General features: G+C 38.4%; 3 protein-coding genes across 3 annotated transcripts in view; 1 reads left to right on the top strand and 2 right to left on the bottom strand.

Moving 5' to 3' along the window:
• Nucleotides 1-1,298: 1,298 nt before the first annotated feature.
• Nucleotides 1,299-10,423, bottom strand: LOC129257829 (heparan sulfate glucosamine 3-O-sulfotransferase 3B1-like). The gene is made up of 2 exons (XM_064096377.1): nt 9,795-10,423; nt 1,299-6,646 (listed from the first exon to the last, which is right to left on the bottom strand). The coding sequence occupies exon 2, from the start codon at nt 6,577-6,579 to the stop codon at nt 5,269-5,271; it is 1,311 nt and encodes a 436-aa protein (XP_063952447.1). The 5' UTR covers nt 6,580-6,646; nt 9,795-10,423; the 3' UTR covers nt 1,299-5,268.
• A 5,033-nt stretch (nt 10,424-15,456) lies between these two features.
• Nucleotides 15,457-19,971, bottom strand: LOC129256536 (heparan sulfate glucosamine 3-O-sulfotransferase 1-like). Its single transcript, XM_054894715.2, has 2 exons — nt 19,696-19,971; nt 15,457-17,965 (listed from the first exon to the last, which is right to left on the bottom strand). The coding sequence occupies exon 2, from the start codon at nt 17,869-17,871 to the stop codon at nt 16,672-16,674; it is 1,200 nt and encodes a 399-aa protein (XP_054750690.2). The 5' UTR covers nt 17,872-17,965; nt 19,696-19,971; the 3' UTR covers nt 15,457-16,671.
• A 2,401-nt stretch (nt 19,972-22,372) lies between these two features.
• The window catches only part of LOC129255902 (uncharacterized), a 33,120-nt gene continuing 29,610 nt past the window's right edge, over nt 22,373-25,882 (top strand). Inside the window, exon 1 of the mRNA XM_064096376.1 lies at nt 22,373-23,801. Within this exon, the coding sequence (XP_063952446.1) occupies nt 22,761-23,801 (1,041 nt within the window). The 5' untranslated portion in view covers nt 22,373-22,760. The remainder of the gene's footprint in view (nt 23,802-25,882) is intronic.

Below are 25,882 nucleotides of genomic sequence, written 5' to 3'. Positions count from 1 at the left end.
GTGTGAAGGGGCGTTTTACGCAAAATATCCTTCCTAAAACTACATTGAAATCTTATCTCTTTTTAAAATTCATTATGCGCAAAAGGAAAATTGATTTGACATTTCCAATGTTGTATGTGTTCATTTTATTTCTCTATGATTTTCTTTGATTTAAACGACGTTATAGTACATTATATACTGGCATTTGTGTAGCTCATTCTAGAGGTCACAAGAGGTTTCTATTCAGTTTTTCTATACGTTTATTTACATTTGTATTTGGCATAGTTTTGAGCATTGCTAAATATTGTACAGTTACGATATCAGTTGTCTGAAATTTGTATAGTCTCATTGATAGTGCGATATATCTTTGTTTTATGTTAAGATCTTGATTTATACGTTTATGTGATTGTTAACTGATTGATTTGAAAAAGAAGATAAAAAAGACAAAAAAAAACAAATAAGCAAAAAATACAACCCTGCCAAGGGCGAGGTGCAGTGGCTGATAGACTACATTATGGAAGTATAAGGGTTCGATTTCATAGCCCTCGGGCAAGGTCTTTTGACTATCTTGCTCTTTTGACTTGAATGAAATAAATGAAGAAAAAAAAATGATACTTTATACCAACGTGTGCACGTGTTTAAAAAAGAAGGAAAATACAGCTGAAAAATGTCAAATTGTATAACCAAAGCTTCATTTCACGTTTCGTTAATCTGAACATACCTACTCGAAAATTAGAAACAAATTATTGATGTATACATCTGCGAGGGGGGGGGGCATATACCTTTAAGTTTAGTGATAATGATCGAGTATATAACGCATCTCTCTTTGCATGATTAGACATTAGTTTTAACTGGATTATGTCATGGTAGTGATTAAAATCAATCGCATCCTGATCGGCAACCAATCAGAAACGCGGATGTGTGATCCGTACTTTTAAAAAAAAATTATTCGCGTTCAAACGCTACTCTTTAGGCCCTGTGCATGTAATCCAGGGCCCCGTCTTACAAAGAGTTGCGATTGATCCGATCAATTAACCACAACTATGGAAAGCCACCAACGTCAACATCTAAACTGCATGTTTGTTCAAAATGTTTACTAGATACAATGTATATTCATACATTCATCGTTTTCATGAAAATTCAGCGTGCTTCTCCTTGTATACAACGGACGTTGGAAAAAAATACTGTAACATAACATTTATGGATTTCCCTATAGCCGAGGTTGATCGAATCAATCTCAGCTTTTCGTAAGACAGGGCCCAGGTATTGTTTGTACACATGGAGATAGACAGGGATAATTGAATGAATAAAAACGAGAATTATCAAGCTCCATAGGGCATATTTGCGCCTCTTTATTAAAGAGAAACAGAGAAACCTTGCAATAATCCCACAACATAATTCCATTGCAAAGGCATATAAAGCTATACACCTTAACATAAGGTGATACATGGAAGGTTATTGTGATAAAAACGTTTTTGTTCATTAATATTTACTCTGCCACCAATTTGGTAAGTAATACATTTTATCCGTATGATCATGTTGGCTATATTAAATTTAGACATGCAACCATCACCCAAAGATATTTTACAAACTTAAAGGAGAATGAAACCTTTGGAACAAGATAGCTTGTGTGAAAACAGAAAAATCAAAGAAACAGATCAACGAAAGTTTGAGAAAAATCAGACAAATAATGAGAAAGTAATGAGCATTTGAATATTGCGATCACTAATGCTATGGAGATCCTCAAATTGGCAATGAGACAAAGATGTGTGATGTCACTTGTGAACAACTCTCCCCATTACTTTAGTATATATTTCACTTAAATTGCCTCTTTTATCACATATATCAGTAGATCATGTGTTCTTTCTATAGGAGGGCATGTAATACAGATTTTAAAGAATACATCATGGATAAAGAGTTTGTATCACCATAAGAAAAAGCAAAAAGAGACATTTTGAGGGTATTTTATAGTCCATCAAAGGGAAAGTTGTTCACATGTGACATCACACATCCTTGTCGCATTGCCAATGGGAGGATCTCCATTGCATTAGTGATTGCAATATTCAAATGCTCATAACTTTCTCATTATTTGCCCGATTTTTCTCAAACTTTCTTTGTTCTTATTCTTTGATTTTCCTTTTTCGACACAAGCCTACTTGTTCCAAAGGTTTCATTCCCCTTTAACTACAAATCTATTTACCTTATCCTGAAAATAAGTGGTGTCGGGTTCAATAACCTTTATGTAAATTGGTAACATTGGGCGGTATTTCACAGTCAGTTCTGTATAATTAGTATCTTATTAAAGTGTGTCATATAACCATGATCTGACCAATAAAGTGATCATTTTAAAGGTCAAGTCCACCCAAGAAAAATGTTGATTTGAATAAATAGAGAAAAATCAAACTAGCATAACACTGAAAATTTCATCAAAATCGGATGTAAAATAAGAAAGTTATGACATTTTAAAGTTTCGCTTATTTTTCACAAAACAGTAATATGTACAACTCAGTATCATGCGAATGAGTCAGAAGATGATGTCCATCACTCACTATTTCTTTTGTTTTTTATTGTTTGGATTATACAATATTTCATTTTTTACAGATTTGACAATAAGGACCAAATCATATAGTATTAAACAATGCTAATTCCACATGTTCAGGGAGGAATTAATCGTTGTTTCCCTTAACAATGAGAAAATTAGAATATTTCATATTTCATATAATAAAATACACAAGAAATAGTGAGTGGATGACATCATCAGTCTCCTCATTTGCATACCGACCAGGATGTGCATATAACTGTTTTGTAAAATTAAGCGAAACTTTAAAATGTCATAACTTTCTTATTTTACATCCGATTTTGATGAAATTTTCAGTGTTATTCTTGTTGGATTTTTCTCTTTTTATTCAAATCAACTTTTTGCCGGGGTGGACTTGTCCTTTAATACTACACACAGCTTAGAATCAATAGTGCATTTTTATTCATATTCAAATCCTTGACCTTGTAATAAAAAACCCTCGGCACTGCTCGGGTTAGTTACAACCAACGAACGTAGAGGGCAGCAACACACGGTAGTTTTTCATTTTGCCCGATACGGCAACTACCATGGTAACTCTGATTGAGATTGGGTACCGAGTCCTCTTTAAAAGTAGGGTCAAAGCTCCCTTAGTTACTCTCTAATTTTCATAGATTGAAAGTTAATCTATTAGATTGTGGTCAGGGACCCATTCCTAAATTGGATCGGAAGTTTCAATCGAATAAGATTGAATTTTAAACCTATTAGATTAAAAACTTAATCCAACTTTGTATACGTCTCTGATCGCAATCTATATCAATCTAAATAATTTAAAGATTAACTCTTTCTGAACATAATTTGGCACTTCTTATATTCCCGGTATATATTTGCCAAAATGAAAGAAAAAATCACTTCGTATATTGTGTAACTGTCGAGGTGTAGCAAACTGCGATTCGGTATACGAAGTTGTTGTATTTTTCTCAAATTTATCTAACTAGACGCACATCGTACTTATACTGGATGAATGGTCGAATGAATGAATGAATGGATAGATGAATAAATAAATAAATACATAACTATTACGTCTTCTACTGCTGGTAACACACTACTTTCACAATTACTACTACTACGAATACTATTACTACTTCTAGCGATACCGATTGTTATCAAAATTTGAATATATGTACACTGCCAAAACGCTGTTAAAAATGTTAAGCAACGACGTTTTAGCCCGTCACTCTAACAACTATTGTTTAACCTTTAAAACAAGTTGTTTTTAAGAAGTTTAAACAATTGTTTAAAAAGTTTAAACAATTGCTTAAAAAGTTTAAACAATTGTTTAAAAGTTTTAGCAATAGTTGTTAGAGTGACGGGCTTAAACAGTGTTGCTTAACATCTTTTAAACAACGTTTTTTTACAGTATATGTCCTGTAAAATTCCTTATATTGTTTTTGACATCCTCTACTTGATATAATAAAAAAACAAGTATCGTTTTTATCATATTTTAACAAAGACGTCTCGTAGAGGGCGAGAACAAATGGCACCAACATAAAACATATCAGAATAAGCTACAAATTTGTCTCAAAATACCCGTCAAGAGGAAAATTCACACAAACAAAATGCTACTGCCTCTATCTTTCAATTTCAAATGTGACGTCATCGTCTTTGACTTAAAACCTGTCAAAGTCCTCGTAGTGACCATGGAAAGCTCTCCGAATCAAGCAAGTTAATTAAGGAAAGCTTGTTAACAAAACAACAAAAATAAGATATATCCTCTAATATTTCATACCCTGTTGACCATAACATACACGAAATTCAATATTTTATCAACGATTGTAAAATGACCAAGTACTGAAATAAATACATTTTCTTAGCTGAGTAATGCGTCATTTTTAGAAACGTCTAGAAAAAAATAGGATTAATTTATGTTGAGGATACGTCTGCTTCTCGCGTTTTAAATAATAATAATAATATTCCGCATTTATATAGCGCTTAACACATCGGAACGACGTCTCTAAGCGCTTTACAGATATATTATTACCCCGGTCATCGGATCCTTGCATGCCCGCATACAATGTATGCACCTTCTCCACTCCCTGGGGAGCATTCCAACAAGAGTTCTAAGACTCAATTGCTAGGCATACTACATAGGCTTTCGCATCCTACCGGGTACCCATTTAACACCTGGGTGGAGAGTGGCAAATTGTGGATTGACGCCTTGCCGCGCTAGGCCATGGTGGGATTCGAACACACGACCCTCTGAGGTCTTACTATGACGAGATCAATACATATAAACTATTCGAACACTGTTCTATAATTAGGAAGTTCGCAAAAATTACACAGACGCTTTCTTGAACGTAGAGAATATTGTCAAGTGCCCTTCACGACAATGAAGTGGTTGTCGAGGGTCAGTGGATCAAAACAGCAGTTTCGTCGGTGACTCTTGCGATTTTTCGTCAGCTCTGAATCGTCGGATGAAAGTGCTGTTCAGATTCACCGAATCTTGACAAAGTTTTCATCGTGATTTGACTTGAACTTTCAATGCCTTTGCTGCCTTGTAGGATTCATTCCGCGTCGTTGAGCGAAAACTCGCTATTATGCGGCGATCCCGTGGCGGAAGAGATGTTGTTGCTTCAGTCACAACGACGAAGCCCGACTCCAGACCAACTAAAACTATTACATTATTACTAGTATGTACTATTGGTTGATTTGGAGTCAATTTCGGTGATGTGACTGAGGCAACAACGGGATGTCATTCAATTACTGTAACCCTGTTATCTAAATGGGGTGAATACCATGGGATTCTCTCCAAGGTGTGGGAAGTAGGCTCCGGAGATCCGGTTCTGGACAATCATCGCAGGCATAAGAAACTTTCGAAAGAGATTGACAAATTCATCCGAGAGGGTGGGTGGGACCCCTTGCATCGGGATGGGATCTAAGCAGGATCGTACCGGGGAATTGAAACAGAACACACCTTTGGGAAAATCGAAAGTGAAGAATTCTTCATTGAAGAAAGGCCTTAGTCCTAGGAATCTTTCCACTTTGTCCAGTGTGATAGCTGGGGTCCTAGCAAACACCTCCGCGTCTAAGATGAGGAAGTTAACTCTCGAAGTAATCGAATCCCAGTGCTTTATTTGGCTAGCATATATACTTCGTTGAACCAAAAAGTGCATCTCGTCAATCCCAGATGATGGATCCAAAATGGTCCTCTCAAAATTGTCTTCCAACTTGTACCGGATCTCGTATTCTCTAACACGGTGCAAAGAGTTGCCTCTCTCGCCCTTGCTTCTCTTTGATCGTTTAGGATAAGTTTGCTCGACATCTCTTACTCGTTTCTTGATTATTTCTGAATAATTTCCTTCGTGAAAACCCGGGATTCTATTTCGTTTCGTCCGTGTATGGATACCCTGACTGAGTTTCTCCATTGGAAAATCTGGATATTGTGAAAGACTTCTGCGATAAAACTCTGAGCTGCTCTTTGATCTTAGCACCAAATATTCTGACATGGCTCTCGCTACGGGATCCCGGAGGATAACGATGAACTTAAGGTCAGGAGAAAATATTGTAATGTTTTGATGGGAGAGGTTACGGATATAAAGATATTCCTGGCACTCACTAATAGTGATTTGCTGAGGGAGGGAATACGGCATGGTATCTTGGTATCGGGGATTATCCTTCAAGGGACCTGCGAACTCTGGCACAGTCACGTCGGGATGAAATGAGAGGGCGCTCTTCAGGGTTGTAGATCCACTCAGAGCAGCCCCCAATATCACAGCAACCGGCAACTTCCTTCGGCAGTTCCGTTCTGCCAGGAGTTTTTCAGAATGCTGGTGCTGGCTGAAGTTTGATGTCTGGAGGTAGCAGCCATGATCCAGTGCATGCACCACTCCCTGCGGATGATCTCCGTAATGCGGGTTGGACCCGAGGTCAAGGCTTGTGATGGAGGAGACACAGACATTTTCGTATTGAGCAAGGTAATAACCGACAGAGAGAGATGTCACCAGTGCCAAAGCGAAAGCTAAAATAACGCGTTTCTTTCGTAAAACGAAATTACAAAAGTCCATCTTTATTTTATCTTCTGACATCCATATCTCAACACTGCTCCTTTCTTTTAGAAGACCATCGAAGACAATGCAAATTACTTATCTGTCCCTGTAAACGAGAAATTGTAAAAAGAGTTAAGCCTAATACAACTCCCCCATAAATGAACAAACATTCTTGGTAATTCTATAGTTTGGTATCAATTCATTATTTTTCATTTTGTTTTATTTTTTATTATCTTATCAAATTTGTTGTTTATTTCCTTATTTATTCATTACATTTCTCTTTACAATTTTCAAGTTTTTGTTTAATGGCAAATGACAAATATTGTTTTCGTTCTCGTGCTACTGTCCACTGTCGAAGATTATTATGCACATCACAATCGTCGAAGAAACCAAAATAATAAGCCTGTGGCTTAATTTCACATTATTTCAATTGCACATGTGTCGTATGCAAATGAAGGATTCGCTAACGTTACCCACACCTGTTTATTTCATATACGGTATACCATCACATGAAATTAAAAAAACAAGTACTCTCCATATTATTTCGCTATACTATATATATATAAAAAAGTTTACACTTTGAAAGAACTCTGGGAATTAGAAAATATACAACACGTGCAGGTAGTTTTTTTCACATATATTCTTGGATTTATATCTCATCTATCCAATGAAAGTATAAAAGTTCTGACAGAATGTTACACTTGAGTGAGCACTGTCCATTTTTGTAAAGCTCGCAGAAATCTGTTTGCGCAAACATTTCTCAACATTTCCCTTGCACTTTTAGTCAATTGAATAAAACGGATATACATTCAAGCATTTTGTAACAATTTTGCCCCAAAATTAAAATGTTAACACTTAGTTAGCACAACTTTTACGCTTTTTGTGCCAACTGGATCTGAGGAAATAACTGAATCTAAATAAAAGCTTATATCAGACATCTCCAGCATTTTTTTCACTAAGATTTTATCATTTGAAGTGGGTTTACATTTCATTTTTCATTTCAAACTTGTTTCTCTACACTTTTCAAGCCTAAGCCATTTCATGTAAATCAGAGCTCAGTGTAAAGCAAATATCGTCACGATGGCCTCGGTGAGTGGGGGAGTGGGGTGGGGCGCAATGGCACTCTTCGAAGTGTTTTGGGCAAGGAAACAATTTAAAAAAGGTAAAAGATATCTTCAAATCAATATTACTAAAAAAATAGTGATATTTAGACCTGAAAAAAGGGAACATTTTAAAAGACCCATCTCAGGAATTCATATAGAGGTGATAGTGTCTCATTAATAAATCGACCTAATACGGGGGCGAAGCGTGAGCCTATTTTTTGTCAATTTTAAAATCTCAAAACTGAATATTCTAAACACTATTTGTAATCATCAACATGATGCATATCTAAACAATTCATGCGGACGAGAAGCACGAGCTGAAAATTGATATTAGACCTGAAATCGGAACATTTTAATGAGAAGGGAAGTAAATCACTAGATGCGTATCTGACTATACGTGTTTACACTTAATCGGCAATTGGTTCTGAACCAAATGCCGATGCAGAATCGGCATTTGGATTGCGTTTACACGTTGTTACAGCTTGCGGTTCAGAACCGCGAGCCGATGCAAAAACCTGAAATGATACGCATACCTACAATATACGTCATAATAAAGACAACGCTGGATCAGTGCGTTTACGATTACGTCACAATGGTAAAGTAATTGAAATGCGCACAAATTGCCGGTGCAGAATCGGCTTTCTGTTTACACGTAGTAAAAAAGCCGATTCTGCATCGGCTCGCGGTTCAGAACCTACTACTTTGGTGGTGCAAATTGCCGGTTCTGAACCGCGAGCCGATTCAAGTTGCTCGCGTTTACACGCTATGAAAAAGCCGATGCTGAATCGGCTCGCGGTTCAGAACCGCGAGCCGATTCAAATGCCGATAGTGTAAACACGGTATTATAGCAATATTAATGCAAGCACGAGGGGTGAGCTGAAATTTTCGATTACCTTATAGGGGAAAATTAAGGACTTTTTGTAGGAATTCATGAAAAAAACCCAGTATCTCATCGATCGGCGTTATGCGAGCGGAAAGCGCGAGTTGATATTGTTTTATATCCTCACCTAAAAGGAACATAATATTACTGTTTGTAAAAATTAATGAAGAGTTTTTCATATTTTTTATCTCCCTTATCAATTCGGCGCTTGCTGAAAAGCTTTGACAATAAAACCAGAAAAATATATTTCAAAACTGTTTGTAAGAAATAATTAAGAGTAACATACCAAAATGCAAAGCCGAAGCTAGAGATGAAAATCTATATTTGCGTTTGAAAAAGGAAGGTTTATTGGAATTCTTAAAGAGAATGAGTATATTACTAATCAAAAGTTGGCATGAATATTCATCCTTGGGTAAAGCATGGAGCTATGGGTGAAGCATGCATGATAGCTCCATAGGACGGGGGTATATGTATCAATCACCTTTAGTGGTATTCCTTATCTGCGCCTGTATCATTTTGTATTTCCTCTTCATTTTTAATTTTCCTTTTAATTATTTGCGCACCCTTTCCGGTTTTTTCTGGCCTTCCTGAAAGCGGCGGCCGGGGCAAGTGTCCCCCTTGCCCCTCCCCCTAGATACGCCATTGCACTCTAGGGCAAGGCAATATGAGTGCGAGCGAAGTTTTTAGTTGTAGAATATTAAACCTGAATAAACTCTTTTTCAACTCTTTTCCTACTTTTTCTCCTTCCTTTTTCTTTTCATTTTTGGAGGATGGGGGCCGGAGGGGGGGGGGGGAGGAGGATTAACATTTACACGCAGCATTTGTAATCCCCCTCCAAGAATGCAGGCCTAGTGGCTGGCCGACTACTATTAATGCAGGGATGCTTTGACATACACGCATCATTCGTAACGGAATAGAACTTGGAAGTAAATAATTATGCAGGCACTAGAAATTAAAGAAGCGTAAGCAAGGGCTACATGTACATGCCTCTTTTTCCTTGTGTATTTTCTCAGACTGGTATGTTGTGTTCCGTGTTCACGACAAACGACATTCACCATCAATGGATCATTCCACGTAGTGTAACTGTATGTAAACAAATACTACAACCATGTTGGTGTATTAAAGGCAAACAGTCAATGACTACAAAACCTCGTTCGTAGGATGAGTGAATCTATCCATGATCTATCTACATGTACGCGTTCATTGCCGAGCACAACATTATAAGTACATGGATGTATAAAAGTACACAATATTTATATCTCGATACGTACCTGCAGCGAAGAAAACTACACACGATGTTTTACGTTCTCAAATATGGGATCAATCTCCCAAATTTCACAGCTCCGACGATTCCAGGTCATGCATGCTTGGCCGGTGTAATAATAACTAAGTAACGCTGACCACGGTTCTCAACCGTGCATTGGTATGTGAATAAAGTATTGTGCTCTTAGCTGTTTTATGCCATTGCCCCCATACTTGGAAGGATAAATTTTGTGTAAAGTTTGGAGATTAAAATGAAAATGTCCCTGTTGTGGAAGCGCACTCAACCATCGTCACTGTTGTTCGGTCATGCAGTGATCTCCCACTCCGACCATTTATGGTGGGCAGACATCGCAAAGCACTGGAAGCTGTACACTGTAGACTATGGGTATTGTGCAGCAGGGCAGTACCCCCAACCACTCCCGCGGAGATTGTCTGGAATGTCCGATGCTCTATCCCCGCATGTCACCGGTTTATGAATTAAATCTGTCCACAGTGCAGCGCCGTCGCTTGTTTTATGACATCACCAGATACACTTTACCGGGGAGTCGTTATTTCTTGCTATACCACGTTGTACAGTTTCTGTTACTAAGATTAAAAATGCTGGTAGATATACATTGAACATTCGTGTATGTTGTACTAATTTATGTTCTGCATGTAGTGAACACATGTCGGCAGCTAGGCTTTGGACCTACGAGCACCAAGGGGTGGGGGAGGGAGGTAGGGGAGGGGCGGGCAATTAATGCACGTGGGTCCGTCTCCAATACGATCCCAACATTCTTCTTCCTTCAGTCATGTTTCAATCCTACAGATTCTTGCAGAAATTGATGGAATGTGTCAATTTGTAAAGGGTAAGCTTAAAGGAAAGGTCTGGGCTGAAAATATTTATATCTAAATAAATAGAGTAAAATTCACATAGAAAAAAATTGCTGAAAATTTCATCAAAATCGGATAACAAATAACAAAGTTATTGAATTTTAAAATCTCTAAATATTGTGTACGTGAAAACAGTTATATGCACATCGTCACGAATATTCATTAGGTGGGCTGGTGATGCCACACACCTCTTCAAATGAATTTGAACAGGGACCGAGCCGGGAAGGGGGAGGGGTGGCACTCGGATTTAAAAAGGGTAAGCTTAAAGGGAAGGTCTGGGCTGAAAATATTTATATCTAAATAAATAGAGTAAAATTCACATAGAAAAAGATTGCTGAAAATTTCATCAAAATCGGATAACAAATAACAAAGTTAGTGAATTTTAAAATTTCTAAATATTGTGTACGTGAAAACAGTTATATGCACATCGTCATGAATATTCATTAGGTGGGCTGGTGATGTCACACACCTCTTTCATTTTTTTCTTATGTTATTACATGAAATCATAAATGTTTCATTTTTTCATACATGATTGTGTAAATGATGTGTCTCCGTTATGATGCAATAAGGTGCAGCAATAAATTACTAATGTACTTAATTAGTTGTCAATCCAATTGATTTAGTTCTTGGTAAAAAAATTAAATAAACCTAATTTCCTATAATGAAATACAAAAGGAGAAGTGGGGATATGACATCATCAGCCAACCTAATGAATATTCAAGACATGCCTAGAACTGCTTCACCGGAATAATGCAAAACTTTAAAATTCAATAACTTCGTTATTTGTGATTTCGCTCTGTAAATTTTACTCTTTTTATTGAGATATAAATATCTCAAGCCTGGACCATCCCGTCTTAATACGCAAAAAGAGCTAATTATGGTCCCGACCCGGTCCCGGCCGGCCGGATCTGGTCCCTAATGCAGCAGTCACATTTTCCATACGGTGGCCGTACGGGAGTCTAAAAATGCCGTTTTATTTATTTTTATTCAAACCGACATACTTGGTACAAAAAAAATCGTTAAAACGGGTGTTTTCCACTCGCCGTACGGCCGCTGTAGTGGAAATGTGACTGCGCCACAAATCACACTCCTCTCAGAGTGAGACGATCGAGGGATCCAGTCGTTTGAGAGTGCATTACATATAGCTCCTTCTGGAGTGAAAATGTCTAAAAATATACCCTGTTCACTCCAGAAGGAGCTAGTGCACTCTCAAAAGATGTAAATCCCAACGACTATTCTCTCGACCGTCTCACTCTTATAGAGGAGTGTGATAGGGGTGATAGGGACCGATCTTTTGCATTTAGAGTGTAGGTGTGCGGCGCCTATACGACTGAAACCATAAGACTGAAGTCGCATACATTCGTAATTCCGAAGCTTCGTTATTCCGAAGGTTCGGATATTCCGAAATCGAAGTGAGGTTCGTAATTCCGAAGGTACGTTAATTCGAAAACGAAATGAGGTTCGTAATTCCGAAGGTTCGTTAGTCCGAAAACTAATGATTAACGATCCTTATTTCGTTTTCGGACTAACGAACCTATCGGAACAACGAACATTATTTCGTTTTCGGATTAACGAACTTTCGGAACAACGAACCTTATTTCGTTTTCGGATTAACGAACCTTCGTAACATCGAACCTTATTTCGTTTTCGGATTATCGAACCTTCGGAATAACGAACCTTCGGAATAAACGCCACAAATGTTCGGATTAACGAACCCTTTTACGTTTTCGGATTAACGAACATCGAGGTATAGGCAATTTACGTGTTTCGGAATTACGAACCTTCGGAATAAAGAACCTTCGGAATTACGAAGTGTAACCGACTGAAGTTGCTATGCAATGACGGGATAAAGAACTAGATGGACCTCTGCAAATGGAGGTGCTTAATTGGGTATTCGAGAACTGTCGCCTGTGATGAGTGGGTCTTAATCAAAGGACAGGTCTACCCCTACAAAAAGTTGATTTGAATAAAATGAGAAAAATCCAACAAGCCTAACACTGATAATTTCATCAAAATCGGATGTAAAATAAGAAAGTTATGAGATTCTAAATTTTCTCTTAATTTCACAAAACCGTTATACTAGTATATGTACATCCTGGTCGGCATGCAAATGGGGAGACTGATGACACCATCCACTCACTATTTCTTTTGTAATTTATTATATGAAATGTGAAATATTCAAATTTTCTCCTCATTGTCAAGTGAACCAACGATTTATCCTCCCTGAACATGTGGAATTAGCATTGTTTAATACTATATGGTTCGGTCAAAATGGTCCTTATTGTCAAATATGTAAAAAATTTGAAATATCGTATTATTCGAACAATAAAAAACAAAATAAATAGTGAGTGAGGGACATCATCGACTGTCTCATTTGCATGTCACTGAGTTGTGCATATCACTGTTTTGTGAAAAATAAGCGAATAATTAAAATGTAATAACTTTCTTATTTTACATCCGAGTTTGATAAAATTTTTAGCATTATGCTAATTTGATTTTTCTCTAATTATTCAAATAAAAAACCTTCTGGGGTGGACGTGACCTTTAAGAATGGAGGGGAACTGGTTGGTCAAGGAATAGGGAGTGCAAATGATATGCTTGTGAATAGGCTGATGGCAAGGCGTGAATGGGGGTCTGAAGGGCTGCATATATACTGCCTTATGAGCGAGCACCCCCCCCCATCGGATCTAGCTGTTGTTGTCTTACGACGCAGACGAAATGCTTCAACTGAATGTGCAGTCTCACTCATTTTTTTACTGGGATGCGGGCCTTAATGTTCGGCTTCTCTCTGCATCCGACCCTTCAGTACGTTCACCCGTCACCCCCCCCCCCCAAAAAAAAAAAAAATCCGACTCTCGCTCTAGTTTTTATCACCAGAGGGCCAGGTTGAGGGGAGCACCGTACTGCAAAACATCGCAGCACAGTATATCGGAAAACACCAGGAAAGTGTTGAAACACCACCACTTAAGAATCAAACCGATATTGGTTTAAGTGTTGTTTAAATGCCTATCTGGTTTTAACCAAAAGTTGAACTGGTGTTGTTTCAACACCTCTGGTGTTTTCCGATATAGGCCTAGATACCGGACTGTTGTTTAATCAACACGGTTTTTTTTTCATTTTTTTTCAGTGAACTAACAAAAGCTACTAGAATCACTGAATAATTTTGATAGACACCGAGCAAATTCGTGAATAGCAATGACAAGATGCTTCATAAAAGTCCATGGGTGTCGATCCCCCCCCCCCGCCGGGGAGGGGGCTGTGTTATCATCCGCCTCTCCCAATAGCGAACGTCATAACATGGAACATACGACCAGAGCGATTATAATCAATAATAATAATAATAATAATCATCATCATAATAATGATAATAATCATCATAGTAGAATAATAATTTTATTTATTTTTTTAACAAGTGCACACCTAATTACCAATAGCATTTTCATCTATTTGAATACAGCATATAAGAGCTTTGTTGATTAAATGCCTAGGTGTCGTGGCCAGGGATCGAACCCTGGACTTTCCAAGTATAGCCGGGCGCCTTAGACCACTCTGCCACGGCACCTCGTTATGCTTATCATGACGATGGTAGTGATGGTTATCGTATATTTACGCATGATCACGAATTGTACTGCTTAGTAATTTCATCTCGTTTATTACTATTGAATTGAACCATTCCTTTCGGAAAATGTTACAAACGGATGGAGAATGAAAAAAAATCCAGGACGAAATAGAAATACATGTTCATTTTCATGTTTTACACAAGGCATTATCTTTTTGAAATGTACCCCTCCCTGCAACTACGCACATGGGGTGTGCCCCGTTTATTTTACCATCCTTTTGAATATCACATAATTTTTGTTAGTTTTCTATATTCAAGCTCATAATGTAAAATAAATGGAGACATACAAAAGAAATGAGAACTGAAATTCAAAAGCTAAAAGGAAAGTAACCATGAAAGCCAAGTCATAATGCGCATTTTCAGGTCAACCTTTTCAACAAAAAAATCACCTCTCGCTTCGCGCGCTCGCATTTATGATCTGGTCCTTACGAATTAACTAGTCTTGTTGTAGAAATAAAATTAACCTTATACTTAGGTTTAAGGACATGGGCCTCAAGAAGTGTACAGATGTGGGGCTTCTGGGGGCCATGGAGCCCCCCCCCCTCCTCCGCAAACCCCCCCCCCCAGACTCCTGACCAAGAAAGAAGTAGAAAAGAAAGAAAGGAAAAGAAAAAGAGTTAATGTGATTTATATTTTGAAATGTGTCTACACTTATCTCATACAAAACTTCTTTCATTTTTTTTTCTTCATTATTTGAAAGGTAAAGATTCTTGCTCGGACGCTCACTTCGCTCGCAGCTTTTATTTTGTAAGCTAAAATTTTACGTCATCATGTCCGGTGCCTTACATATTTAGACTCGTAAAGTCACTGACCCCCTCCCCCACCCCTTTAAACTAAAAGGAAAAAATCCCTTACAGAGAACAATATTTGTGTCAGCCCCCCCCCCCCAATTATGAACACCGATGGACGCCCATGAATAAAACACTCCCGGATACATTACACATCGTCCTGGAAACGCAGTACAGTAATATTGATCGATAGGTCATCTGATGTCAGGACTTCCATTTCACTTCCATAGGCCTTTTATACGAATAAAAGGTAGATAAATTTTATTTTCACACCGGGTAAACACACACCCGACAAATGCAGTAGTATGATTTGCATTAGGGCCGTGCCATATACAAAGTGAAGAGCCCCCAATCTAAATACATGAATGACATATATAAATATGACAAAAATGACTAATAATCATAATTTTATTACATATGCAATAAATAAAAATGGGGTAAGTTTATTCTCCACAATCTCCCAAGTTTACTGGCACTTCATAGCTGCATTACTATTCAGATCCTTATGAATGCCTGAAAGCTTGACGACTCATGGTATAAGTCTCGCGAAATTGCCCTCACCTATTAATCTCAGCTATTATGAACATACTGTCCGACCCAATTCCATGATGTTTCATTTAGAGTATATCGAATGGAAAAAAAAACAGCAACAACAAAATGTGTACGTCCGATTAGGATTTCGGTCAGTTTTTCATTCACTTCGGACACTTCTTGATAATAATAATAATAATAAATAAATAATAATAAAACAAGGTATATTGCACACCCTGTTAGATGCTCTATAGGCGCTCCTATAATATCCCGGCTAATCTAGTCTACCGATTCCGGTGCTCACGGCTTTTTGAGACCCATTTACCTCACCCGGGTAGAGTGCAGCACAATGTGGGTAAATTTCTTGATGAAAGAAAGTATTTTCGAAAATATGTGATATAAATGTGGATAGAGAATAATGGCAGACATAGCTCAGTTTAGGGCTATCCTCCTTTTTTAAAACAAATTTGATGAGGCCGAAAAAAGTCTCTGCCGGGAATCGAATCCGGAACTCAACCGCTAGAGCTAGAGCACATAAAGCTTGCTTTTTTTTGCTACATAATTACCCTCGTGCTGGTTAAAATTTTGCACAATATGTTTTACAGTGTCGGGCGAATCCGATACAATCGACTCATTTATCCTTTTTATCGGTGGCAATTTTTTATGAATTACCATACCAACATAAATAGGCCAAGAGCAACAACTTTTGAGTTGTGTTTCAAGGGGGGGGGGGGGTGAAACAGCAATAATTCGAACAAGGTGCGAAAGATACAGAGTTTTTAAAGATCTACATGTTAATTATGTTAATTGATTCATAAGATGATCAATGAACATGTGTGACAAGCGATTGAATAATAAACCACTGATATAAACAATAATTAAAACATAAAGGTCTTCATCACTCTTTTTCTTTTTTTAGGTGCACCCAATAGAATAACAATTAGTGCCGTGCTCACGGGTGACCATGGCCAGGGATCGAACCCTGGACTTTCAAATGTCCAGCCAGGCGTTTTCCACTGGGACACGGCACCGCCACCAGACATTGATCAGTTGATGTAAAGCAAGACTACGTGGTTATCTAAATGGGGTATATATTAACGGATTCTCACCAAGGTGTGGAAAATAAGCATTGGCATATTTGCTTTGAACTTTTATCGAGCGTAACAAGAATTCTCGAAGAAGAGTAACGATTTCATCAGACAGGGCGGGTAATGGCTTCTGCATCGGTAAAGGCTCTACGCAGGATCGCACCGGTGAATTGAAACAAAATTCACCTTTAGAAAGGTCAAAGCTGAAGAAGTCTTTGCGGTAGAATGGACTAAGTCCAAGGAAACGTTCTACAATTTCCAAGGTCTCGACGGGACTTTGAGCAAACCTCTCAGCGTCTAATATCAGCATGTTCTGTGGTGGAATAACTCGGACCCATTTCCTAATGCCTGACCCATAAATACTCCTCTGTACCAGAAAATGCACTGGGTCAATCTTAGCTGATTCCAATACGGTTTCTTCGAAGGTGTCCTCTAAATTGTAGTGTATGTCGTCAGGGCTTGTGTCATACAGCTGTGAGTTTTTCCCCGTCCACATTCTTTCTTTTACCACTTTATGGGGATCGCGCCTACTTGTCCCAACTGGCAAATGTAAATATTTTGAAATACTCTGGCGATAAACCTTTGAGCTGCTTTTCGACTTCAAAGCCAAGAATTCTGACATGGCTCTTGCCACTGGATCTCGTATAAGAATGATGACCTTAAGGCCAGGAAAGACAGACGTTACCATTTGTTTCGATAGGTCCGTCATGTACAGGTATTCTTGACATTCCCCTATAGTGACCTGGTGAGGGAGAGAGTGTGGCATCTTCGCTAAGTACGGGCCAATATCGGTGAAATTGAGAGGAACTGTGAACTCTGGCACAGTCACATTGGGATGAAATGAGAGGGCGCTCTTCAGGGTTGCAGATCCACTCAGAGCAGCCCCCAATACCAGCGCAACCGGCATCTTCTTTCGACAGTTCCGTTCTGCCAGAAGTTCTTCAGAATGCTGGTGCTGGCTGAAGTTTGATGTCTGGAGGTAACAGCCATGGTCAAGCGCTTGCACCACTCCATTCGGATGATCTTTGTAATATGCGTTGGATCCTTGCGCAAGCCTTGTAACAGAAGGGGTGGTGTATTTTTCGTAATTAGTAAAATAATAACACGCGAAGAAAAACGTCAACAATAATGAAACGTACATTAAAATGTATCGTTTCTTTTGGCGAATATATTTGCATATAGTCATCCTTGTTGAGCAAATTGCAACTAAGGAGTTAGACCAAATCTCTGTGTAAAGATGACTCCTTCCTTGTATCTACGAATCCCTAGTTATGAATATTCTGTAATGAAAATAACAAAATAATAATTAGCATGAAAATTAAAATAAAGGATGTCAACATTGCTTATAGAAGTCTTATCATATACATACGATGTATACATATTCTTGGATAGGACAAATCCGCCCTAAACCTTTTATAGTGGAAGTATAGCTAGACTTGATTTTATATTAACCAGGGGCTTTTTCATACGTGAATCTTGAATCATCATTGTAATGATGATTGCTATTGTAATCGTGACTGTGATTCGTGTTCGTGAGGCTAATCCTGTTCTAGTTTGATTTCACACGTGCTAAATATCCGTCATTGGCCTTATTTTTCAGTGGAATCATCATTCAAATAAGAATCTTTTTAACGTGTGAAAGGACGGCAGAATAGATTGCCTTGCGTGGTTTTAAAATAATTCCGTGCAATGTGGCAAATGTAGTATGCATGTCGGGCAAGTGGGACTAAAGTAAAGGGCTAAAGGTTTTCCGAAATAAATGGCGCATAATAAATGAATGTTGTGGAGTATTATATTTATCCATGGGCGGAATCCCAGGGGGACACAATATCAAATGTCCCCCCTACTATGTGGTCTTTAATGATGGTAAGAAATACATCATTAAAAATCGAAATAAAATATGTATTTTAAGGACGAGATGACATTAATTTTGGGATGATAACTTTTTTTTCGGCTTGTCAAATTTTCGAGCCCCTTGTCCCCCCTACCTTTTGGGAGAGATTATTATCGTTATACCTTATTGATCTTTATCTGATCTCTAAATTAAGCTTTAATCTCAACACTTTGTTTTCCTATCCCAATTCTTACTCCCACCAACGACATGCATGAACGAGGTAAATGGTCAAATTCCTGTGATATACGTGACTTTATAATATTTACAAATAAATCACTAACAATATCGCAGTTATCCTCCCCCAAACAACCTACATTCCCCCCAAACAAATAATTTTCGACATGTTTGTAGATATGTATGACGCTAAGTTCATTTATTCTAAAGAATGTGTTGGATAGGACCTCGTCACCTCTTCATCCAATGAGGCTTGTCTATTGAGGGGTCCAATACAGGGACTGTTGCCAGGAAATATTTGTCATCAATTGCAAATATTCTGTTGCCATTTTATAATTTATGATAACTTTTAACTTGATCAAATTATATTACTCTGCTTGTTTCAAGCATGGGCGGAAATCCCAGGGGGACGCGTCCCCCTACCATTTGGAAGGGGTTACACAATATCAAATGTCCCCCTACCATTTTTTACGAAATGACCTTACATTTTGGGTGATAACCTTTCCCCCCCCTATTTTTCGTTTTTTTTTTTGCTTGTCAAATTTTCCGGGGAAAAAATCTTTGATCCGCCCCTGGTCCCCCCCCCCATCCCTACCTTTGGGGAGAGATTTCCGCCCATGGTTTCAAGGAGCAGATTTAATAATAAATCACACATTTGCAATCAATTGCAAGACATAATGATTGATATAGAGACCGAAAATAGACTTGCAATTGATCGCAGGTTTCTCGCAACACTCCATTTGGTTCGCAAACTTTAATTTAAATGATCATGTGAGGTTTCATGGGCCTATTAGACATGCTAGCTAGACCATCTACTGAATAGATCTAGATTTTCATGCACCCTTCTTGAATTGTCGAGGAAAGTGCATGATAGGAAATGTACTTGATCACGGAACGTTTGTGAGGCTAATTGGTCATGGATAAAATCAAAGCAAAACTTACCATAGGCAGTGTTCAACAAGACGTGCTACGTAGCGAGAGGACATATTGATTCTATATAATGAATATTATAGTAGGCACATCCAACCTCTTTAAATAGAAGGAACAGCGGTAATGTATGCATGTAGGTATAATGTATTAATGTATACAAAAGGCATATGCGGATTTCATTGACACACCAAATTTCTTTGGAAAGGCTCGAAAGTGAATGTAAAAGGAAAAAGGCCACGTATCCACTCTTCCTTAAGCTTCGCTTTCTTGTTCATTCAGGCATTGTATGACTTACGGTCTTTGGTCTGGGGAAAATAGGCCTACACATCAAGCATTAATAGACATAGTTTTGATTTTAGAAAGAAAGGTACAAAAAGGGTTCAAAGCCCTTCAAATGCCCCAGTTTCTACCATAGGCGGCGGAAGCGGGGGGACGGGGGGGGGGGGAAATTTTTGTTGATAACCTTTTTTTTTTTTTTTGCTTGTCAAAAAATGTTGGTGGTCCCCCCATAAATGTTTGGGCTTCCGCCGCTAAGGGTTTCTACAGACCTTGATAGTGTCCTGAAAAAATATCCCCATCTGGAAACATCTTTAAAAGTAAAATAAAAATATTCTTATACCTTACAATCTCGTCTAAAATGCCCCCCCCCCCTCCCCCCAAAAAAATAAATCACCGCATCCCGGCCTGTTATTGTTTCGTTTTTACCTCCCAAAAAACTTCTCACAGGTTTGTGTGCTTACTCTTTACAGGATAATCTCTACCCATATACATGTCCCTGGCTCGTTTCTCACCATCTCTCTTTAACTCATCACTACACATTTATTTTTCATATTTTTAATTTCGTATACTTTTAAGTTTCCTGCAATTATTTTTTATATTATTACCATGGACAAGGAGGGTCTATATGGTGCCAATGTGGGAGCCCCTTTACAACAGGAAGGCAAACGATACTCATTCGAGCCAACACATTCCCATTAAAAAAAAAACTTGGCATAGCTGCAGACAAAAGTGTATGAATATGATTGGTCACCTATCACTGAGGGTAACTACTGACCTTCCTTTGCCCAAATTAAGAAGAAATATCGCTTAACCTTTCAGCTATATGACTAGAATTAAGGCTTTTTTACTGTTTCAGGTGATGAATTTGTTCACGTCAAGATCGAGATGTCTTCATAAACATGATAAATGCCGATTTAGTTTTAATGATGAGCCGGTCGAGGTACCTTTTCTGGACAGATATGGTATGTGAGATCCTGTCCACTGGTCATGCTGGTAGCAAGCATTCGACCCTCTAATGTCATCCTTATTTTCTTATGATTTTGTGCCATTTTAACACACGAGTCTATGGGAAATGTTTTACGCTTATGAAACTTCCAACTCCTTGTCGACCTCTGCAGATCCACGACACAATTCAAGCAATGTGTGGGAGAGGGCAGCATTCTTGTCAAGAGTGAAAGTTCACGAAGAACATTGCAGAAACTCCATTTCCCCCGCGTAAACCGTTTTGCTTTTCATTTAACTCGATCACCCACTGGTTGTCGAAAATCTTTGCAGATTTAAGTATTATAAACTTATAAATGAACAAATTGGTAAATACTACAGGGGTAAATTAATATTGATTGAGAAAAGTAACAATAGTCAATAAATTAATAGCGATTATAAAGTGATCAAATAAATATGCCTATATGACTCCACTTGTTACACTTAAAATTTCAAGGTTAGAATAAACACAAAATCCTTTAAAGAGTGACCACCCGAATATTGGATTCATTTTGAATCTTAACAAATGAATTGTTATATTTCAGAGATTTAAATTCACATCTTTGAGATTTACATTCAAATCCACAGGATCTAAAATCTAAGTCTAATATTCGACAGGTCACTATAATTGCAGCCGATCTGGATTTCTTTTAAATCCTTACAGTGATTAGGCACTCAGCAACAAATAAAATATTTTATTTCCAGGGGCGGAACCACAGGGGGAAAGGGTGACGGCTCCTATTATTTTCAAAGTATTGAAAAAAAAGGAATAGAGAGAGTTAAAAAAAAAGAGAGAAAGAAAAGCTGCATAATCTATAATATCCTATTATATAATTTGTTTGAGAAAATCATGACGTCATCTTAATCTTTGGGTTGTCTGATCGACCACCCCCCCCCCCATACAAAATAACCAGGGGCCATCCCGATTGATCTCCGCCATATACGCTCTTGCTGCAAGCCGAGGAAAAAGGCGTAATGGTGGATCGATAGAGTATGAAAATAAAAATTCCATAATCTGGACTTGTAGAAAGGATAAATAACCCAGGATGAGATACCCCCCCCCCCAAAAAAAAAAAAGAGAAAAGGGTAGAAGTCTCATTATCTTATCTGTCCTGAGGGAATTTACCTGCGCCAAACGTGAATTAATGCGTCTGAGAAGGGTCTTAGCATTGAGTGAATGCAACATCATTACTGGCACCTCTAAAGCATGTAAAAGGGGTTACCTTCTATAAAAAAAAAAAAAAAAAAAAGCAGTGTCCGTGGTGCTTCGGTCTCACCAATACCCATTGTCCGTTTCCCCTACCAACGTAAACATACTCTAAAAGGTCCTAATCTTGTCTACTAATAAACCAGTCCATCACATGAAATGTTGAAAAGAGTGCAAACAGTTTGGATAACGGGTCCGCTGCGCATCTTTTGTTCCAGAACTGCAGAAGTCACTTGAAGGTCTTCCCGCAAGAGGTTCTTCTTACAACGGAGAACAAATACGGTATCCAGGTTTTTCACTAAGCGAAAGTGCATCCGACATCGTAATTGATGAACAGCGGGGGACCATTCTGTCAGCTCCTTGATCACATCCCCTTCCTCGGTGAAGTTCGAGTTCATATATCAAATTGGTTCACCTTCAAAATCCAATGCCATCTATGTTTTCATAAACAAGAAGGATTTTATTGGTAAAGTACTCTACAACTACCAATGGATCTATAGGCTAGCTGATTGTCGGAGAGTAATAACCCGAGATTGCCGAGACTCGTAACATCGGATAATGTTTTGCTTGATAGTTGACGCAGCTTTGATAAAGTTTTTGGTCTGACAGGATGGCGTCTCCTGTAGCAAAAGCTCCAGCAGTTGTTGTCGAAACTTTCAAAGATGAGGGAAATGGCAATTACGAAGATGGGGAGAATGTGACCATAGTCGTTCCAGGGAGTGAAAGGTTCGACACGGAGAGCCGCAAAGACAACATGCTGGATACCTTAAGAAAAATGGGAGGACTGACTCCAAAGGTGACCATCGGGGAAAATAAAGGGAAGGTGAGACTGAGGACGACGCAGGAGCTCCGAGAAATGCTTGACAAGAAGAATATAGATTCCAAACAGTCGCCGATACCAGAGGAAGTCGATGACGCAGGCGGCCAGGGGAAAGAAAACGACGATTACCCCTGGCGGAGGTTCTCCAATGAGGCGACGCGACGGGGGTTGCATCCGCAGAGGTCGAGGAGTAAGAGCGATGAAGGGATGCCCATGTTAAGCGCGTACGATCACGATGGCGGATCCAGTCGAAGATTACGAAGTCGACGACGACGGCTGTACGCGAAGGACAATGGTCTGGATCTAGCACCTGAAGAGGATGAAGAAGAAGATGTCGATATTCACGCTGGTCGAGTGCGCCGGGGAAGCATTATGATCCCGGCGATGACTCCGAAATCACGCAACCGTGGTCGATACCGGAAAGGTAGTCAAGACCTTGCGATCGACGAGGAAAGTACCTTCGGCGACGATGACGCCGATATCGGCGGCAAGCGGGGCAGTCGATCGCAGCTCCTCACCAACACTGTCTTGAAGAATGACCAGGAGACGAAGAAGAGGCGGTCGAGATCGCGACGGTCTTCGATGATGCCTCAGTCAGAGCAAGGTAAACTGATGCCTTCTCGAGGTCGGTTTCTTTCGCTCCCTGGTTCGTCGAGGAGATCGCGAAGAGGAAGCGTTTCCGACGTGGAAGATGATGAGGATGACGACGACGATGACGATGGTGGTGGATTTGACAGGCTAAAACGGGGTGGGTTCCTATCAACCGGTGCCTCCAATGATATACAGAAGACGAACAAGGAGCTCAAAGAGGAGATGAGGAGACGGAATAGGGTAAGAAGTTACTAGTACTCGAAAATTTCCTTAAAAGTGTGCTTTAAAGAACTTTTAACAGATTAAACTGTTTTCTTATTTTTAGTTTTTCCTGGTATGAATACAGCTTGTAATTCCCTCTTTTTTTCAATTTCATTATTTTCTTCTTTTGTTTCAGTAATTTTCCAATAAACCCCTCAGTGAAACGTTGTTTATCGACAGCGTCACAAATGTCAACATCCCAACAAGGACCTCTATAGTATATGGAAAAAATAAATCTAGGAATGAATGGCTAAACCAACATATAGAGTTTTACATACATTTTCATGAAAAATCAGCAAGTTGAATAGATACAAAATATATAAAACGTTAAAATGAATACACATGATCATCTAAAAATGCAGAATAAATGAATATTGTTAAGAATGCTGTAAATATAGCATTTCATCGAAGCAAGTTTGTTAGATTACGACTGGGCATGATGAGATGGGGAGGATTTTTGCAAGCTTGGAACTAATTTATAATGAATCAAAGTCACAGTCAGACATTACTCAATAAATTTGATCTAAATTACTTACCACAAACTTGTAATATCTCATATAAAATCACGAGTAATAGGTGTTGAAGATTGTGGGGTTAGATGACGCAAGTCTCAACCATGTTGACGAAAAAAAAACTTTAAAGGGATGCTCCGGGCTGAAGATATTTATATCTCAATAAATAGAGTAAAATTCACAAAGCAAAATGCAGAAAATTTCATCAAAATCGGATAAAAAAATAACAAAGTTATTGAATTTTAAAGATTTGCATTATTCCGGTGAAACAATTCTCGTCATGTCTTCACGAATATTCATCATGTTCTTAGGTGGACTGATGATGTCATATCCCCACTTGTTCTTTTGTGTTTTATTATATGAAATTAGGTTTATTCAAAAAATTCTACCAAGAACTTAAACAATTGGATTGATAACTGATTAAGTGCATCAGTTATTTCTTGCTGCTACCTTTTTTATAATAATTAAGACACATCATTTACACATTTATGAAAATAAAAAAAATATTATTTCATGAAATAACATAAGGAAAAGGAAAGTGGGAATGTGACATCATCAGCCCACCTAATGATTATTCATGAATACATGCTTGGAACGGTTTCACCGAAATAATGCAAATCTTTGAAATTCAATAACTTTGTTATTTGTTATCCGATTTTGATGAAATTTTCAGCATTTTGCTCTGTGAATTTTACTCTATATATTTAGATAATAAATATTTTCAGACTGGAGGGTCCCTTTAAATCCCCATATTTTAATGAGGGAATAGGCCTATTCTTTTGCCCTTCTTGATTATTTTAACTTGCATAGATACATTGCCAAGATAGGTTTTACTGTATGCACAAATCCTGAACATAATTCTGTAGGCATGAACAGTGAGAAACGACAACATCTGGCCAAATTCAAAGACTTTCTTTATATGATCGAGGTGATGAAACGCTTTGTTTTGGTTGTAGTTGTTGTTTGATATGAAATTGGGTTTCCATCAGAAAGATGTTTTTGGCCAAAAATATTAATATCCGAGTATATTTTAGGAGGTCTGGGGAAAAACAATTTCCATGTTTCTGTACGAGGGGGAACTTCTTGGGGAAGAATAAAAAGTGCGTGTCTGCGAGAAGTTTTAGTAATGCAAAGATTCACCAGTTAGGGTCTATACACCCGCGATTGTGATAGTTTCTATTTTTGAGAGTTGTATACAGCGTGGACAGTGTGAAAAAGCATGCTCAAAGAAACGGGTGCAAAGTGGCAGTGCCCAAACAAATAAGATACGAAGCTACTGAAAACTATTAACACCTTGCCCGGGGCTGTGGATTAGAACCCTGTAGCACACTGGTTTGCGATTAATTGTAAACAAAATATAAATGACCAATCACAAGTACAGTATTAACCAATCACAAATGTTATTTACGATTGGCAGTTGTTCTTGAGCGCATTGGCAGACCCAGGGGGGGGCAAAGCCGGCCCGTGCCCCCCCCCCCTTGAGAGGCACAATTACAATTTGTAATGTAAAGTGCCCTTAAAACAGAAGTGGAAGTGGAAGTGAAAATC

The sequence above is a fragment of the Lytechinus pictus genome, chromosome 3 (genome assembly GCF_037042905.1).
Source record: "Lytechinus pictus isolate F3 Inbred chromosome 3, Lp3.0, whole genome shotgun sequence".
Classification (NCBI taxonomy): Eukaryota; Metazoa; Echinodermata; class Echinoidea; order Temnopleuroida; family Toxopneustidae; genus Lytechinus; species Lytechinus pictus.
The sequence above is the reverse complement of the archived record's forward strand: the minus strand, read 5'-3'. Positions and strand labels throughout refer to the sequence as shown.

Excerpts from the sequence above, each read along its gene's own strand:
- LOC129257829 (XM_064096377.1), bottom strand. The coding sequence starts at position 6,579 with ATGTCAGAAGATAAAATAAAGATGGACTTTTGTAATTTCGTTTTACGA.
- LOC129256536 (XM_054894715.2), bottom strand. The coding sequence starts at position 17,871 with ATGACTATATGCAAATATATTCGCCAAAAGAAACGATACATTTTAATG.